Source organism: Eulemur rufifrons, chromosome 24 (genome assembly GCF_041146395.1).
Source record: "Eulemur rufifrons isolate Redbay chromosome 24, OSU_ERuf_1, whole genome shotgun sequence".
NCBI lineage: Eukaryota > Metazoa > Chordata > Mammalia > Primates > Lemuridae > Eulemur > Eulemur rufifrons.
In genome coordinates, this window is record NC_091006.1 from 7410971 (window position 1) to 7428295 (window position 17325).

Below are 17325 nucleotides of genomic sequence, written 5' to 3' on the forward strand. Positions count from 1 at the left end.
AGACCCTCATCTCTCTCTTTTTTTTTGAGACCCCCATCTCTTAAAAACAAAAAATAAATAAAAAATTAATTTAAAGGCCGGGCGCGGTGGCTCACGCCTGTAATCCTAGCACTCTGGGAGGCCGAGGCGGGTGGATCGCTCGAGGTCAGGAGTTCGAGACCAGCCTGAGCAAGAGCGAGACCCCGTCTCTACTAAAAATAGAAAGACATTATATGGACAACTAAAAATCTATATAGAAAAAATTAGCCGGGCATAGTGGCGCATGCCTGTAGTCCCAGCTACTCGGGAGGCTGAGGCAGTAGGATCGCTTAAGCCGAGGAGTCTGAGGTTGCTGTGAGCTAAGCTGATGCCACGGCACTCACTCTAGCCTGGGCAACAAAGTGAGACTCTGTCTCAACAAAAAAAAAAAAAAAAAAAAAAATTAATTTAAAAAGAGAAAAATAACAAGTCTTGACAAGGACATGGGATTGGAGCCCTCATACGTTTCGGGTGGGAATGTAACATGGTGCAGCTACTTTGGAAACAGTTTGACAGTTCCTTCAAAAGTTAAACATAAAGTTACCATATGACCCAGGAATTCTACCCCTAGGTGTATACCCAAGATAACGGAAAACGTGTGTCTACACAAAACTTTTTCTCATCATTCATAGCAGCATTATTCATCATAATCAAAAGTGGAAACAACACAAATGTCCATCAACTGATGGACGGATAAGTAAAATGCAGTATATCCACATAATGAAATATTACTTGGCCATTAAAAGAAATAAAATACTGATACCTGCTACAACATGGATGACTCTTAAAAATATTTAGCTAAGTGAAAGGAGCCAGAGACATAAAAGACCACATATTGTATGATTCTTTTTATGTGAAATGTCCACAATAGGCAAATCCATAGAGAGAGAAAGTAGCTCAGTGTTTGCGTAGAGCTCAGGGAAGGGAAAAATGGAGAATGACTGCTAATGGGCACTGGGTTTCTTTTGGGGGGTGGAAGTGTTCTGATGTTAGATAGTGGTGATGGTTGCACAACTCTGTGAATATACTAAAAACCACTGAATTGACACTTTTTTTTTTTGAGACAGGGTCTCACTCTATTGCCTGGGCTAGAGTGCAGGGACATCATCATAGCTCACTGCAACCTCAAACACCTGGGCTCAAGTGATCCTCCTGCCTCAGCCTCCCAAGTAGCTGGGACTACAAGTGCGCACCACCATACCCGGCTAATTTTTCTATTTTCTATAGAGATGGGGTCTTGCTATGTTGCTCAGGCTGGTCTTGAACTCCTGTGCTCAAGTGATCCTCCCACCTCAGCCTCCTAAAGTGCTGGGATTACAGGCATGAGCCACCACACCCTGCCAAATTTACACTCTAAAAGGATGAATTTTATAGTATGTGAACTATAGCTCATACTAAAGCTGTTATTTTAAAAAAAGATAGTAAGAGACATCTGAACAATTTTTTTTTGTCAGCAAATGAGGCAGAAGTTGCACGTTCTTCCACTTCTTTCCCACAGGTGAGAACTGAGTCATCTCACTGCAACCTCAAATTCCTGGGCTCAAGCAATCCTCCTGCCTCAGCCTCCTGAGTAGCTGGGTCTACAGGCACACACCACCACATCCAGCTGATTTTTCTATTTTTGTAGAGATGGGGTCTCACTCTTGCTCAGGCTGGTCTTGAACTCCTGACCTCAAGTGATCCTCCCACCTTGGCCTCCCAAAGTGCTAGGATTACAGGCGTGAGCCACCGCGCCCAACCTCTTACTTTTCATAAATGACTCCCCGATATTTCCCCTTCTTCCATCCCTGCAGCTTCTGCCCTGGCCCAGCCTCATCCTTTCTCCCCTGAGCCCCTTCTCCAAGCTCCTCCCTGGGTTTGGGGCTGCCATTTTTGCCCTCTCTGATCCATTCTCCGCACAGTAGGCAGAGACACTTCTGAAATGCAACTCTCATCCTGTCCCTCCTCCTCCTAGTATCCATGGCACCCCCGTGTTCACTGGGGTATTCCCTGCGCTCCCACTAAACTGGGCTCTGGGAGGGAGGCCCTGTCTGTATTTGCAGAGCCTTGACACAGAATTACTGAATGAATGAGCAGAGCCCAGATAGGAAACAGAGGAGGCTTCCTGGGGAAGTGATATCTCAGGAAAACGTTAAAGGACAGGGAGGTTGTCACCAGGTGGGCAGGAGAGTAGGGGAAGGCGCTCCAGGTAGGAGGAGGCGCCTGTGCTAAGGTCGGACTCTTGCAGAGAGCTGGGCCCAGCAGGGTCTGGCTGGTGGAGGACTGAAGCGCAGCTGGGAGGGGCCGGGGTCTCCTGCGCGGCCGGGGGCTCACTAGGGCCTGTCCTGCAGATGAGCGCGAGGCTGTGCAGAAGAAAACCTTCACCAAGTGGGTGAACTCGCACCTCGCCCGCGTGGGCTGCCACATCGCGGACCTCTATGCGGACCTCCGGGACGGCTTCGTGCTCACGCGGCTCCTGGAAGTGCTGTCAGGGGAGCAGCTGGTGAGGGGGCCGGAGGGGCTGGGGAAAAGGGATGGCCCTGGGGTCTCTGGCTGGGGGGTGGGCTTCTCTGGAAGGGCTGGACTAGAGGGGGGCCTGGCTACTGGTGGGTGGGGCTCAGCTGGGAACCGCAGCGGGATTCCGGGGACTCGGCTGGCCGGGTTCGGAGGCGGAGCTTCGTTGGAAGGGGTGGGGTATTGGAGAAGGGACGAGCTTATTAGAAGGGTCGGGCCCGGGTTAGGAGCTAGCAAGGGGCATGGGTATGAAACAGGGCCAGAGCTCTTGTGGCAGGGCAGTGGATGCGGGTGCGAGGCTCCGGGTCGGGGTGGGGGGCAGTGTCGTTGTTAGGGTGACACCTATGTCGTGGGGGTCTGGGGACGCAGACAGTGTTGTAGGGGGTGTGGCGTGTTGCATGGGTTGGGGTTGTGTTTCTGGGCTTGGGTAGGACTTCATGTCAGAGTAGGGGATTCAAGGTAGATATTCATTAAGGGACTGGAGCCTGGAGCTCAGGGGGCAGGGCGATTGAATGGGAAGAAACGCCCCTGGAAGGAATTGAGCTAAAAACCAGGGGAAGAGCCCCAGGCTAGGGCGTGGGGGAGAGATGGGTGGCCGGTCGGGATGTGGCTACAGGCCGCAGGGGCGGGTCTTCATGTTGGGGGCGTGGTTACCAAGGCGGAGGTGGCGCGTGGGTGGACGGGGCAGAGCCCGGGACCTGAATAAGCCACGAAGGGATGTGATTCAGGGTCCTGGGTCTTGGATAAAACCGAGGGAGGGTAGCCTGATCCTGGACACGCAGGGGGCGTGGCTATGGGAGGGGCGGGCTTCCTTGGACGGGGCGGGGCCCAGGGCGCCGCGCTCTCGGTCAGACCCCCTCGCGGTCCCCCCGCCGCCCTAGCCGAGGCCCACGCGCGGCCGCATGCGGATCCACTCGCTGGAGAACGTGGACAAGGCGCTGCAGTTCCTGAAGGAGCAGCGGGTGCACCTGGAGAACGTGGGATCGCATGACATCGTGGATGGAAACCACCGGCTGACGCTGGGGCTGGTCTGGACCATAATCCTGCGCTTCCAGGTGATCCCCCGACGGTGGGCCTTAGGAAGGCGCCCCACCCGTTTACCCATTCATTCCTTCCTGCCTTCCAAAAATATCCCTCATCTGCTCCAGGAACCCTGTGTCAGGTGGTGATGATGAAAATAATGATAAAAATAATTATTATCATCACCATCCCTGTAATCATCATTTATATATTGCTTACTCTGTTCCAAGCACTTGACATTTAATATACACAGCAACTCCGTTAAGTTAGATACTATTTATTACCCCATTTTACCAATGAGGTAACTGAAGCCAGATAGCTGAAGTAATATGCTCAGGGTCACGGTAGCTGGGTTGGAGCTGGAATTTGAATCCAGGCGATCTTGCTTGAGTACAGAAAGAAACACACAAATTTGCTGCCTTCATGGAACTTACATTGTGGTGAAGGAGACAGAAAATAAACAAATACATAAATACATAAACACATGTATGGGGAAAGGACCAGCTCTAGGCAGAGAAGAAGTTTAAAAAGCTATGCATAAAAGAATAGATTATGATAGTGGTAAAAGAGATATAAAATACCAGGTTGGTGCTGTTGAGATTTTAGATATGATGGTCAGAAAAGGGCTCTCTGAGAAGCTGATGGATGAACAACATATGAAGATGAAGGGAGAAAGCATTCCAGGCAGGGGGCACAGCAGGTGCAAAGGCCCTGTGGTGGGTCTGAGTTTGGCATGTTGAAAGTTCAGAAGGAAGAGCCATGTGGCTAGAGGACGGGAGGCAAGCGGGAGACAGGGAGGAGATCATCGGTGGGGCTAGCAGGGCCCAGGTGATCTGTGATGAGTTTGGAATTTATTCTGTCTGACATGAGGAAAGATTAGAAAGTTTTGTCAAGAGGAGGTGTGTAATCAGGTTTAGCAAGATCCCTCTGGATTGGAGGTGGTTAACAAAATTGGGAGCTGAGAGCCCAATGAGGAGGCTGGAGATGTGGCCCAGGGTGGGACTGTGGGGAAGCGAATATCGGGCAAGTGGGGCAGACACTCAGGAGGTGGCATGGACAGGCCTTAGGGGAAGGGGTAGCCAGGTGGAGACTCAGAGCTCTGGCCTGGGGACTGAGGGATGGTGGGACTGCCCTGACACAGGGACAGGGAGGAGGAAAAGTTTTGGGGAAGACACTAAAGCCAGTTTGAGATGCAGTGGTTATGGGTCCAGGACATTGGGGTGGGGGTGGGGCATCTAGGAGTCCACTGGATCCTGGGGATGGAGCTCAGGGGGCAAGGAGAGGCTGGAGACAGGTGTGGATGTTGTCAGTATAAAATCGGGGAATGAGACCATGGGAGTCAGGGATCTCCGCTGGCCGCTGGAGACCTGCAGTAGGGGCTGAGGCCACCCTGGAAGTCTTGGTTCTCTCCCTGGGAACCCACATGCCAAGCCCAGTTCTTGAGTCCGGGACCCAAGTCTCCATTACCCTGTGGGCGCAGTAACAGGAAGAACAGCATGAAGGCTGCTGCTCCAGCCTAGGCGGGAGGTGACGGTGGCTTGCATCAGGAAACTGGCCGGACTCTCACTTTGGAGGCTTCCCTGGAAACCGAGACCTGAATCCACAACCGCCTCCCTAGTTGTGGCTGTCCTGGCCCACTCCAGAGCTCGGCCTCTCCTCCTGAACCCCCACCCCCAGCCTGAATGCCCAACTCCTCCGTCACCTGCCACACTCCCTGGTAGCAGGATGGGGAGGGGACAGTCTCCTGGCCTCAAGCTCTCCAGGCCCCAGTAGCATTTGTTGTAACCACACAGATTCAAGTCATCAAAATTGAGACTGAGGACAACAGAGAGACTCGCTCAGCCAAGGACGCTCTGCTCTTATGGTGTCAGATGAAGACAGCTGGGTAAGCCCCACACCCTCCTCACAGGCAGGGGACCCCTAGGAGCAGCCCATGTCCTCAGTGTCAGAAAGTGACGTCTGAAGCTAAGAAACTCGTAAATAAAATACATCCACTTCTCTGACCTTGACAGACCTTCCTAACAAGCTGGAAGGCCAGGTTCGAGTTTAGAACTCTCTGCCTCCTCAGAGATCAATGCTGGAAAGGAGTGCACTGTCCCCAGCAGCTCCTGTCTCTCCGCCTCCCACCCCATTTCATCCTGCACTTCAAGAGATCTCATAGGCACCTATGTGGACCCCCAGCCCCATGTCCAAGCTCTGGCCACCCCTGCCCCTGTGTGTGTCACCCTTTTGCCTAGGAGGGCAAACACCAGGGCTCTGGCAGCTTGGGCAGGAAAGTTCAGGGTCCTGGGTACCTTCAGTGTGGGTGAGATGGTGGGGCCCAGGCCCAGGCTCTATTGGACATGTCCCCTGGGACCTCCAATTCTTCCTGCGGGGCATGGCCTGAAACTCAAGTGCCATCTGGAGCGCAGCCCTGGGAGGAAGGAGGGAGGGGGCAGGTTTGGGAGGGAGGTGAATTTCTCTGACTCTCATCCTTCTGGGCTGTCTGTCTGTCTTGCAATGCCATCTGTCTCTCCCTGTGTCTGTCTTTATCTCCATGTCTGCTTTTCCTGGTACCTCTCTCTCCTTCTCTCCACCTCCCTCCCTCCCTTGCTCCTTCCCTTTTTTCTCCCCTCCTTTCTCTCTCCATGTCTGCCGGTATCTCTCTCCCTCCTCCCTCTGTCCTTCTCTTCCCTCTTCCCTCTCTGTCTCTTTTTCTCTCCTCTCCTCTCTCTCTCTCTCCATCTCCCTGGCTCCTCCTGTCTCTCCCCATTCACCTATCTTATCTTATCTGTATTATCTACCTACCTGCCTACCTGTCCACCCACCCTTTTGTGTCCTTTTCTCGCCCTCTCCCCTCCCTCCCCTCCCTCTCTCTTCCGTCCTGACTCTCTCCATCTCTGCCTCTGTTTCCCCCCCTACACTGCCAGTTATCCCGAGGTAAACATTCAGAATTTCACCACCAGCTGGCGGGATGGCTTGGCCTTCAATGCCCTCATTCACCGGCACAGGTACCACCTGGCCTGGGGCAGCCCAGCCCTGCCCTGCACCCCACCCCATGTCCCCACAGCTATATCTGCACATGTATGTGTATAGATGACAGACAGGGACACAAGGACCCATCTTGTCACCCTACAGACAAATACACATTTATTTCCCTTCACATACGTACCCTGTGCATTTACATGCAGGAACACACACCCGCAGACTCCTGTGGAGGACACATGCCCTGTGCACACTTGGACACACACAGGCCCTTGCACAGATGTGTGCACACGTGGACACACAGGCGCTTGCACAGATGTGTGCACACACAAACACACAGAGGCCCTTGCACAGATGTGTGCACACACAAACACACAGAGGCCCTTGCACAGATGTGTGCACACACGGACACACACAGAGGCGCTTGCACAGATGTGTGCACACACGGACACACAGGCCCTTGCACAGATGTGTGCACACACAAACACACAGAGGCCCTTGCACAGATGTGTGCACACACGGACACACACAGAGGCGCTTGCACAGATGTGTGCACACACGGACACACAGGCCCTTGCACAGATGTGTGCACACACGGACACACAGGCCCTTGCACAGATGTGTGCACACACAGATACCCATGCAGCACACAGCCTGCACCTGCTGCTTAGATTCCCTCAGGGTGGGGGGCACACTCTCCCCTGGACTCCCCCTTCTGGCGTGTACACAGCACCTCCTCTGATCAGAGGGGAGCCCCAGGGCCCCCTTCCTGGCTCCCCGCCCACTCACCTCTTTGTACCTCAGGGGCGGCGCTGAACTAGCTGAGAGTCAGGCACTTGTACAAATTCCACCCACATCATGATCGGCCACATGACACATTGGGGAAACTGAGGCCCAAAGGCTGGGAGGGACTTGCTCTGGTATAGAGAAGCCAGAACCCAGTTTTTTCTGCTGTGGACACATGTCACTCACCACCCCTGCCTCTCACACATACACACACTCATACACACACGGGGAGACCCAGACGCACCCCCACAAACAGAAACTCACAAGCTGTAACCAGCGCCGTGCTAACATTAGGTAACGTTTACTGAGTGCTGTGTACCAGGCACTGTTATAAGTGGCCCCCACTAAGTCATTTGATAGTCAATATATCCAATCCATCTCTTACATAGTAGGCACATGCTATTATTATCCCTATTTTACAAATGAGGAAACCAAGGCACAGAGAAATGAAGTACCTCACCAAGAGCACCATGACCAGGACGTGACCAACTGGGGCTTGGACCCCAAGGGGCTAGTTCCAGACCTCACACCTCCAACTGCTACATAACACTGTGTGTGAATACCCCCAAGTAGACACGTGTGCATCAGATGTACATGTGTCCTTGCTCAACACACATAAAGGCTATACACACTCGTCGGATAGTTTCACAGAGACACACACAGGCAGGTACCATGTGGCTCATCTCTTCCCAGCACCCACAGGCTGCCCCACCCATAGGTGTGAGCACACAGGCCGGCTTACCCGTGCCCAGCGGCAAATGCATACGCACTCACGTTCCCAGGAACCCACAGATACACTCGGCGAGTCCGTTACACTCACACCGCAAGTAAATGCTGCACAGCACACACCAGCACACACAGCTTGCCCCTTGGCTGGGTTGTGCCCCCGCCCCTCGCCCTGGGTGGGCTCAGACAAGGATGCCTTTTCACCTGCTTGCTCACCTGCTCTGGAGCCTGCCTGCTGCCTGCCCGCTCTGTGCCCCTGCCCAGGCCCGATCTCGTGGACTTCAGCAAACTCACCAAGTCCAACGCCAACTACAACCTGCAGAGAGCCTTCCGCACAGCTGAACAGCACCTGGGGCTGGCGCGTCTGCTGGACCCTGAAGGTGAGCCCTGCATGGCCCTGCCCAGACTTCGTCTTGGGGGATGCCTAACCCCAATGCCGTCCCAAACTCAACCCCAACCTACCCCAGCGCCATCCCCAATCCCAAGGTCATTCCCAATCCCAGCTCCCTCCCCAACTCCCTGCCCTTCCTCATGTCCAACCCCTCCCCCTTCCTGTCCCCACGTCTCATCCTCTCTCCAACCCCACCCCAACCTCATCCCCACCTCCATTCCATCCCAACAGAACGCCACCCTCTTCCCCACCCCTCCTTCCTCCACCCCCAGCTCCCTCCCCAACTCCATCTACAACCATCTCCCCCAGACCCGACCCCCTCTCTCTCCTCAACCCCAACGCCATCTCCCACCCCATCCCCACCCCTAACCCTGGCCCCATCTTCATAGCCAACCCTATTCCTATCCCCATCCATAATCCTGTTTCCAGCCTCCTTCCTACCCCAGCCCATCCCCATATCCACCCCCCTCCATAGCTCCATTCTCATCTCAACTCCATTTTTGGTGTGTCCCAACCCCATCCCTGACTTCAGCCTTATCCCCAATCCATGAGCACCCACAATGCCAACCTTTTACCCCTGGAATAAAAATTGCTCCCATCCTCTGAGCATCTGCTATGAACCAAGCACACGGCTGGGAGCTTTATCGGAACTGTTCACGTTCACCTTCACACTGGCCTGGTTGGGTAGAACTCCTCTTATAGCCATATTCTGTGCTCAGTGCCTAGCACTTAGTAGGTGTTAATGGATGTGAGTTTCATGAGGTAGTGAAGTATAAGGACCAAGGACAATGTTATGCCGTCAATGGGTAAATTAAAATGATGTCAGAATTTGTTGAGTGCATACTCTGTGTCCAGTTATTCTTTCTAATACTTACCAGGGTTCGTATGAGGCAAGAACCCTGATTATGCTCACTATAACGATGGGGAAATTGAGGCTCAGAGAAGTTAGGTCCATTTTCTATAGTCATACAGCCAAGAGGTGGTTGAAATGGGACTCAAGTACACACTGCCTCCAAAGCCCATGCTCTTGACCTCAAACCTCATATACCACTTGCAAGCTTATTAAATTTTTAGTGATCTCCTACTATATGCTAGGAATGGCAGGAACAGTGGTAAAAAAGACAGGCATAGTCCTTGTCCTCATGGAGCTCAAGCTCCAGATAACGACATAATCACATTAGTGAATATTTAGTTATAAAGTATGATATGTTCTGGGAAGGAAATATTGATAATAAAATGCTAAGAGGAAAATACCATTAGGAAACCAACTCTAGACAGAGTGAACATGGAGGCTTGTCTGAGGAAATTTGAGCTGAGCCCTAAAGGATGAGTGGGAATTAGGCACATGAGAGAGGGAACAATGTTGCAGACAGTGAGGACAGCATGTGCAAAGGCCCTGAGGTGGAAGGTAGAATGGTGTGTTCAAGAAATGCTTATAGGCCAGGGGGGTGGCTCACGCCTGTAATCCTAGCACTTTGGGAGGCTGAGGCAGAAGGATCACTTGAGACCAGGAGTTCAAGACCAGTCTGGGCAACATAGTGAGACCCCGTGTCTATAAAAAAATTAAACAATTAGCCAGGCATGGTGGCATGTGCCTGTAGTCCCAGTTGCTTAGGAGGCTGAGGCAGGAGGGTTGCTTGAGCCCAGGAGTCTGAGGCTGCAGTGAGCTATGATGATGCCACTGCACTCCAGCCTGGGCAACAGAGGGAAACTCTGTCTGAAAAAAAATTATAGAAGATAATTTCCCTATTGTAGTTTATGTGTCAGGCACTATTTCATTCCATGAGCTGGATCCCCATTTGTCACATACAAAAACTGAGGGACAGAGAGGTTAATTATCTTCCCCAAGTTCACATAGCTAGTAAGAATGGGTTCTACCTCCCTTGAATCATGCTCCCCACTCCTCTTTTGCCCCCAGATGTGAACATGGAGGCTCCAGATGAGAAGTCCATCATCACCTATGTGGTCTCTTTCTACCACTATTTCTCCAAGATGAAGGCTCTGGCTGTGGAGGGGAAGCGCATTGGGAAGGTATGAGGAGCCAAGGACTGGGCTGGGTGGGAGCTGGGGGACCACCTGCAGACATATATGGGGTGAGGCTGACCCCACCTTCCTTTGTCTGCTCAGGTCCTGGACCAGGTGTTGGAGGTGGGAAAGATCATAGAGCGCTATGAGGAGCTGGCGGCTGAGCTGCTGGCCTGGATCCACCGCACCGTGGGCCTCATCAGCAACCAGAAGTTTGCCAACTCATTAAGTGGGGTGCAGCAGCAGCTTCAGGCTTTCACAGCCTATTGCACACTGGAGAAGCCCGTCAAGTGAGGCCCAACTCTGGAGGGAGGGTGGCGGGTGGAGGCATGGATGCAGGGCTCCTGAGCTCACGCTCCTTCAGGTTTCAGGAGAAGGGGAACCTGGAGGTGCTGCTTTTCAGCATCCAAAGCAAACTCCGTGCCTGCAACCGTCGCCTCTTCGTGCCTCGGGAGGGCTGTGGCATCTGGGATATTGATAAGGTAAGCTTGGGGATGTGGGGGAGAGGTAGGGTTGCTCTGTGAAGTTGTATAAGTTGTGCACTGCTCAAGGAAGCCATTCATATTGTAGACATCATGGACTGCATATTCCATTTTGACAGTTTTCCAGCAGTAAAGTGTTGTAAGGAAGTAACATTTTTTTTCCAATTTGCATAAAGGTGCCACAAATGCTATGAGTGGCCTCAGACAGAGAATTCATGGCCATTAACTATGGGGAATTGTTAGAATCTGACTGCCTCTTCCTGTTTCCCCCAGGCATGGGGCCAGCTGGAGAAGGCAGAGCATGAGCGGGAGGCTGCCCTAAGGGCTGAGCTGATCCGACAAGAGAAACTGGAACTACTGGCCCAGAGGTTTGACCACAAGGTGGCTATGAGGGAGAGCTGGCTGAATGAGAACCAGCGCCTGGTCTCCCAGGTACAAGGTGTAGGGCTTGGCTCCGGGGGAAAGGGAAGGAGGGCGGGGCTGATGGCCCTGGGACTAGACAGGGAGACCTGATCTCCTAAGCAACAGAAAAGGGTTGGATTAGTCTCCTAGGTGAAAAATGAGAGTGGAAAGGGAAAATTGGTCTTCTAAGTGATTAGTGGATGAGGGAGTGGGCCTGATCTCCAGGGTAATGGGAGAGTGAGGCTGGTCTCCAGGGTAACTAGAAATTCTTCAGGGCAGAATTAGTCTCTTCAGAAACAGGGGAAGTGTTTAACTAGAGTTTAAGTGACAAAGGAGGTTGTATGTGGTGTCCAGGGTAACTCAGGAGGATAGAATTGGTCTCCTAAGTAACAGAATAGGGCATACCTGGTCCCCAGTCTTCAGGACAACGGAAGGATAAGGCCTGTTTCCTGGGTAACAAGTTTAGTGTTAGAGATATAACAGGGGAGGGTAGCCCTGGTTTCCAGAGTAACTGGGGAGGGTGGGGCTGGTGGGATGGTCTCCAGCGTAATAGGAGAGGGAGGGGCTGGTCTCCAGGGTAACTGGAGAAGGTGGGCTGGTCTCCAGAGTAACAGGAATGAGTGGGGCTGGTCTCCAGGGTAACATGAGGGTGGGACTAGTTTCCAGGGTAACAGGGAAGGAATGGACTAGTTTCCAGGGTAACAGAGGATGGGGTTGGTCTCCAGGGTAACAAAGGAGGATGGGGTTGGTCTCCAGGGTAACTGGGAAGGATAGGACTGGTCTCCAGGGTAACTGGGAAGGATAGGACTGGTCTCCAGGGTAACTGGGAAGGGCAGGTCCAGTCTCCTGGGTAATGGGGGCGTGGAGTTCAGGGTCACACAGGGTCAAGGTTACAGGTGGACTGCTGAGGCAGCATGGGTGAGTGTCTGGCCTGTGCTACCCCAGGACAACTTTGGGTACGAGCTGCCAGCAGTGGAGGCAGCCATGAAGAAACATGAAGCTATTGAGGCAGACATTGCAGCCTACGAGGAGCGGGTACAGGGTGTTGCAGAGCTGGCCCAGGCACTGGCGGCTGAAGGCTACTATGATGCCCGGCGGGTGGCGGCCCAGCGTGACAGTGTCCTGCGCCAGTGGGCCCTGCTGACTGGGCTGGTGGGTGCTCGGCGGACGCGGCTTGAGCAGAACCTGGCCCTGCAGAAGGTCTTCCAGGAGATGGTGTACATGGTGGACTGGATGGAGGAGATGCAGGTGGGGGCCGGAGCGGGGCCGAGGGTGGGTGGTGTGCCAGGAGGGAGGGGAGGATGCAGACGTGAAGGAGTTGACAGAAAGGTGGAGAAGGAAATGGAAGGGGAGAGACAGAAAGAGCTAAAGAGAAAGGCAGGGACGTAGAGAAAGCAAGAGAGAGAGTGAGAGAAAGATACACAGATAGACAAGAGAGGCAGAAAAAGAGTGAGAAAGAAAGGGAGACAGAGAAAGAAATAGAGAGGAAAAAGACAGAGATATAGAGACATAGAGCCAGGGACAGAGACAGAGAGATTAAGCCAGAGTGACAGTTTGAGAGAGAGAAAGAGAGATTGGGGGGAGGAGAGAATGACGCAGACTGGGACTGAGACAGGTCAGAGATGGGGGCCAGGGGGTGGAGCAGCAGGGGCTGGCACGGGTGATGGGGGAGAGGTGAGTGGCCCGGGTGCCAGCAGTGCCAGTGCTGTGCTCAGTGCCGCCCCCACTGCAGGCCCAGCTGCTGTCCCGGGAGTGTGGGCAGCACCTGGTGGAGGCAGACGACCTGCTGCAGAAGCACGGACTGCTGGAGGGGGACATCGCGGCCCAGAGCGAGCGGGTGCAGGCGCTCAATGCCGCTGCTTTGCGTTTCTCCCAGCTGCAGGGTGAGTCTTGGGGGCGGGGCTCGGGGTGTGGACTCTCAAGGCTGGTGCTAACAGAGGCAAGAATAACTCTTGAGAGACAGAAGGGGTGAGCTCCCCATCCCTGGAGGTATCCAAGCAGAGCCTAAGAGCACGCTCCACTAGGGAAATCTTGGGGGCATTGGTGCCCCGAGTGGCAAGTTGGACCACTTGACCTCTTCCTGCTTTGAGATTCTGCATAATGGCTCACGTTTATTGAGCACTTGGTATGAGCCAAGCCTTTCACAGCCCAATCTCAGTGAATACCATGAAAAAACCTGTGTAAAGTAATGTATAGTCAGGGCCTGTTCAGCAGCAAGTGATAGAAACTCAATAGAACAGGCTTAAGGAGAAAAGGGGAATGTATTGGCTTATGCAACTAAAACATTCGGTTTGACTTCAGGCATGGCTGGATCCAGGATGGTTCAAGGATGCTTTTAAGCCTCCATCTCTAGGCTCTGTGTTGGTGTCACTGTCAGGCAGTCCCTCCCCTTGTGGTGTAAATCGGGGATCGTTCAGCCCCATGTTTCCACTCTAGCAGGAGATAGGTCGCTTTCTCCCAATAGTTCTCACAAAGGTCCGAGGGAAGCTCGCACTGGTTCACTGTGGGTTCCATCCCCATTGCTTAGCCAGTCATCGTGGCCCCAGAGCATGCAGTGATATAATTGGCCACATCTATGTGACATGCCCACTTCAGGGCCAGGAGTGGGGTCAGCCTGCTCCAATGACACAGACTGAGAAAGAGGAGGGAGGGACACCCTCCCCAGAAGCAGGGACACAGATGCTGCTGGGCAACACCAAGCCTGGCTCTAATAAGGCTCCTATTTCACTGATGTCAATGCCAAAGGCCACCAGGAATCCCTCCATGGTCAAGCCAAGTTGAGTTTGTCGTCTGTTTGCACACACAGTGGGGAATCATGGGGCATCCCAGTCAGAAAGTATTACGCGGGGCTCACTAGAGGATTTGGGGTTGTGTCAGGGGGTCTGGAGGATGGCTCAGTGCAATGTGTTTTGCTGTGGATTGGATACTGTCGCTGGGACCCTCTCCTTTCCCTTAGCAACGTTTGTCTCAGGAGGCTCCCTCTGCCTTCTCCTTGTGAGACCTCAGCTCCTAGTGACAGCCAGCAGCACCCAGAATGCAGCAAAGGGGTGGTGTGAGATATGTGTTGTCATGGTGATGGGAGGTAGCATGGCCTGAGGAATGATCCAGCATGTAAGCTCCTGATTGGCCACTTCTTAGCTGATCCTGGGGCAGTCATTTCCCTCTCCGAGCTTCAGTTTCCTCATCTGTAAAATGGGGCCAATAAGGATCCTGGCCCCTAGGATGGTGGTGAGGATTAAATGACAGTGTGTCGGAGTAAGAGCTGGATACGTGGAAGCTCTTGTTGTAACTAGTACTCACTTGGATGCCTTGGTATTTGAGTCAACCTCAGCAAATGTCCTGAATTACAGAAATCCCATATTCCATCTAGGGCAGTGTGTCTCACCCTTACTTGATCCAGTAAGAAACCCACTGACCGCATGACCCAGAGTTCACATACACACACACAGACACAGAGGTTTTATAAAACAATACTCCCCCTTACCCGGCGTGTTGCATTCTGATACTTTCCATTCATTCTATTCTCTTCCACTAAAGAGATGCTGGCTGTGGCCCATTACATTAATTTCACAGTTCTCTAGTCACAAACCAGAGATCCAGGAGGAAAGTGAAATGTTTGAGGAAGAAGGGGAGCTCAGGTCATCACTGGGACAGAAACACGGCTTAAGAGCAGAGAACTTTCCTTTGGCCCAGTTCTGAGAGACAGCCCCAGGTTCTGCCCTCAGAGAGTTCCCAGTCCAGGGGGGGAGACAGAACAGGCAGTGACAGCTCAGAGTAGTCAGGGCTGGGATGGGGGAGGCAGAGGAGGCGCCTGCTCCAGCCTTGGGGTGTCCGGGAAGGCTGCCTGGAGGAGGGGACTGGTGACCTGAGGAAGTCAAGCCAGAGACGGGTTAGGTAGCCTGCGTCACCCTCTCTTGGGTGCCCTCTGGCCGGTGCCCAACCTGGGATCCTCCCCTTCTACTGGCCCAGGCTACCAGCCCTGCGACCCGCAGGTCATCTGCAACCGGGTGAACCATGTGCACGGCTGTCTGGCGGAGTTGCAGGAGCAGGCGGCGCGGCGGCGCGCGGAGCTGGAGGCCTCGCGGAGCCTGTGGGCGCTGCTGCAGGAGCTGGAGGAGGCCGAAAGCTGGGCACGCGATAAGGAGCGCCTCCTGGAGGCTGCGGGCGGCGGCGGCGGCGCGGCGGGCGCGGCGGGCGCGGCGGGCGCGGCGGGTGGCGCTCACGACCTGTCCAGCACCGCGCGCCTACTAGCTCAGCACAAGATCCTGCAGGGCGAGCTGGGCGGGCGGCGGGCGCTGCTGCAGCAGGCCCTGCGGCGCGGCGAGGAGCTGGCTGCGGCGGGCGGCTCCGTGGGCCTGGGCGCCGAGACGGTGCACCTGGCGGGCCTGGCGGAGCGCGTCTCTAGCGCCCGGCGCCGCTGGCAGCGGCTGGAAGAGGCGGCGGTGCGGCGCGAGCGGCGGCTGCAGGAGGCGCGGGCGCTGCACCAGTTCGGCGCTGACCTCGACGGGCTCCTGGACTGGCTTCGCGACGCTTATCGCCTGGCAGCCGCCGGCGACTTCGGCCACGACGAAGCGTCCAGCCGCCGCCTGGCTCGCCAGCACCGCGCGCTCACGGGGGAGGTGGAGGCCCATCGCGGGCCCGTGGGCAGCCTGCGGCGCCAGCTGGCGACACTGGGGGGTGCCAGTGGCGCCGGGCCGCTGGTGGTGGCGCTGCAGGTGCGCGTGGTGGAGGCTGAGCAGTTGTTCGCCGAGGTGACCGAAGTGGCCGCCCTGCGACGCCAGTGGCTGCGGGACGCGCTCGCTGTATATCGCATGTTCGGCGAGGTGCACGCGTGCGAGCTGTGGATCGGGGAGAAGGAGCAATGGTTGCTCTCCATGCGCGTGCCCGATTCACTGGACGACGTCGAGGTGGTGCAGCATCGGTGAGCGCGCGCTTGTGAGACTCCTGGGTCCCCTTCCTCATGCGCCTAGTCTCGCCTTCGTTTGTTCAACGGTTCCCATGTTAGCTCAGACAGAACTAGGGATTCCAATTCCTGATTCAGCCTTAACAAATCTGTGATAGTTCTGCAACTTGCCCAACCTCTCTGAACCTCAGTTTGCCCATCTGTAAAACAGCCCCTACCCAGGCTTGTGGGGAATAGTAAATGAGTTAAAACATGCAGGACAGTTAGTAAATGCCTGGGGCTACAGGGAGCATTCCAAGAGCATTTGCTATTACTACTGAGGCTGACATCTAAATGGCATGAAATTAACAACTTAAACACCTCAGCATGGCTCCTCCCCTGGGACCCCCACTGCCCCTGCACAAAAGTTGCCTCCCTAACTAATAAAATAGCTCTGACCCTTGTCACTTTCTTTTCCTTCATCCTGCTTTACATTTATTCAGAGCACTTACCACCCTGTGACATATTACATACAGATTTGTCTGTTGGCTGACTAGTGATGAGTTGTTCAATTAGTGGGTGAACAATGTCTATTCTCCCTCTGCGCCCCCCTCTCTCTGAGGATCTTGTTCATTCATTCATTCGACAGGTATTTGGGGGTTCCATGAGTGCCTGCTCCATTCTAGGTCTTGTGCTGGGCATTGATGGAAACACAGGCCTGCTCCTCACCCAGTTGTTTTAAACGAGGGAGGACCATGCCCAGCTCAAAACAGATCTCCCTGGCTGCCACGTGGAGGGTGCGCTGGAGGGGGTGAGAGCGGTAGCAGAGAGCCCAGAGAGGTGGCTGAAGTGAGGACCTAGATGGAAAGGGACAGGACTGGACCAGGGCAGGAGGCCAAGTGGACAGGCCATAGGGGCTGGTGGGTGGGGACAGGGGGGCTGTCCCTGAGAGGGGACCCAGAGGAAAAACAAATTTGAGGGGAGATGCTGAGAGCAATCTGAGTCAGAGTGGGCATGAGGAGCCCAAGGAGGCATACAGCAGGCTTTGAGGTTGGAGACAGGTTCAAAAGGAAAGAGGTTGAGCCTGGCGACTCATGTGTGGAGGTCATGAGTTCAGGGGTGGCCTGGCCCAGAGA

The 17325-nt window shown here is 54.2% G+C and overlaps 1 protein-coding gene across 1 annotated transcript in view; it reads left to right on the forward strand.

The window, feature by feature from the left end:
• Window positions 1-17325, forward strand: part of SPTBN4 (spectrin beta, non-erythrocytic 4) — a 72089-nt gene that overhangs the window by 11933 nt on the left and 42831 nt on the right. Inside the window, exons 3-14 of the mRNA XM_069457148.1 lie at window positions 2349-2500; window positions 3393-3566; window positions 5325-5416; window positions 6441-6521; window positions 8272-8387; window positions 10317-10429; window positions 10526-10713; window positions 10788-10905; window positions 11179-11337; window positions 12253-12555; window positions 13040-13190; window positions 15277-16228. Of these exons, the coding sequence (XP_069313249.1) occupies window positions 2349-2500; window positions 3393-3566; window positions 5325-5416; window positions 6441-6521; window positions 8272-8387; window positions 10317-10429; window positions 10526-10713; window positions 10788-10905; window positions 11179-11337; window positions 12253-12555; window positions 13040-13190; window positions 15277-16228 (2599 nt within the window). The remainder of the gene's footprint in view (window positions 1-2348; window positions 2501-3392; window positions 3567-5324; window positions 5417-6440; window positions 6522-8271; window positions 8388-10316; window positions 10430-10525; window positions 10714-10787; window positions 10906-11178; window positions 11338-12252; window positions 12556-13039; window positions 13191-15276; window positions 16229-17325) is intronic.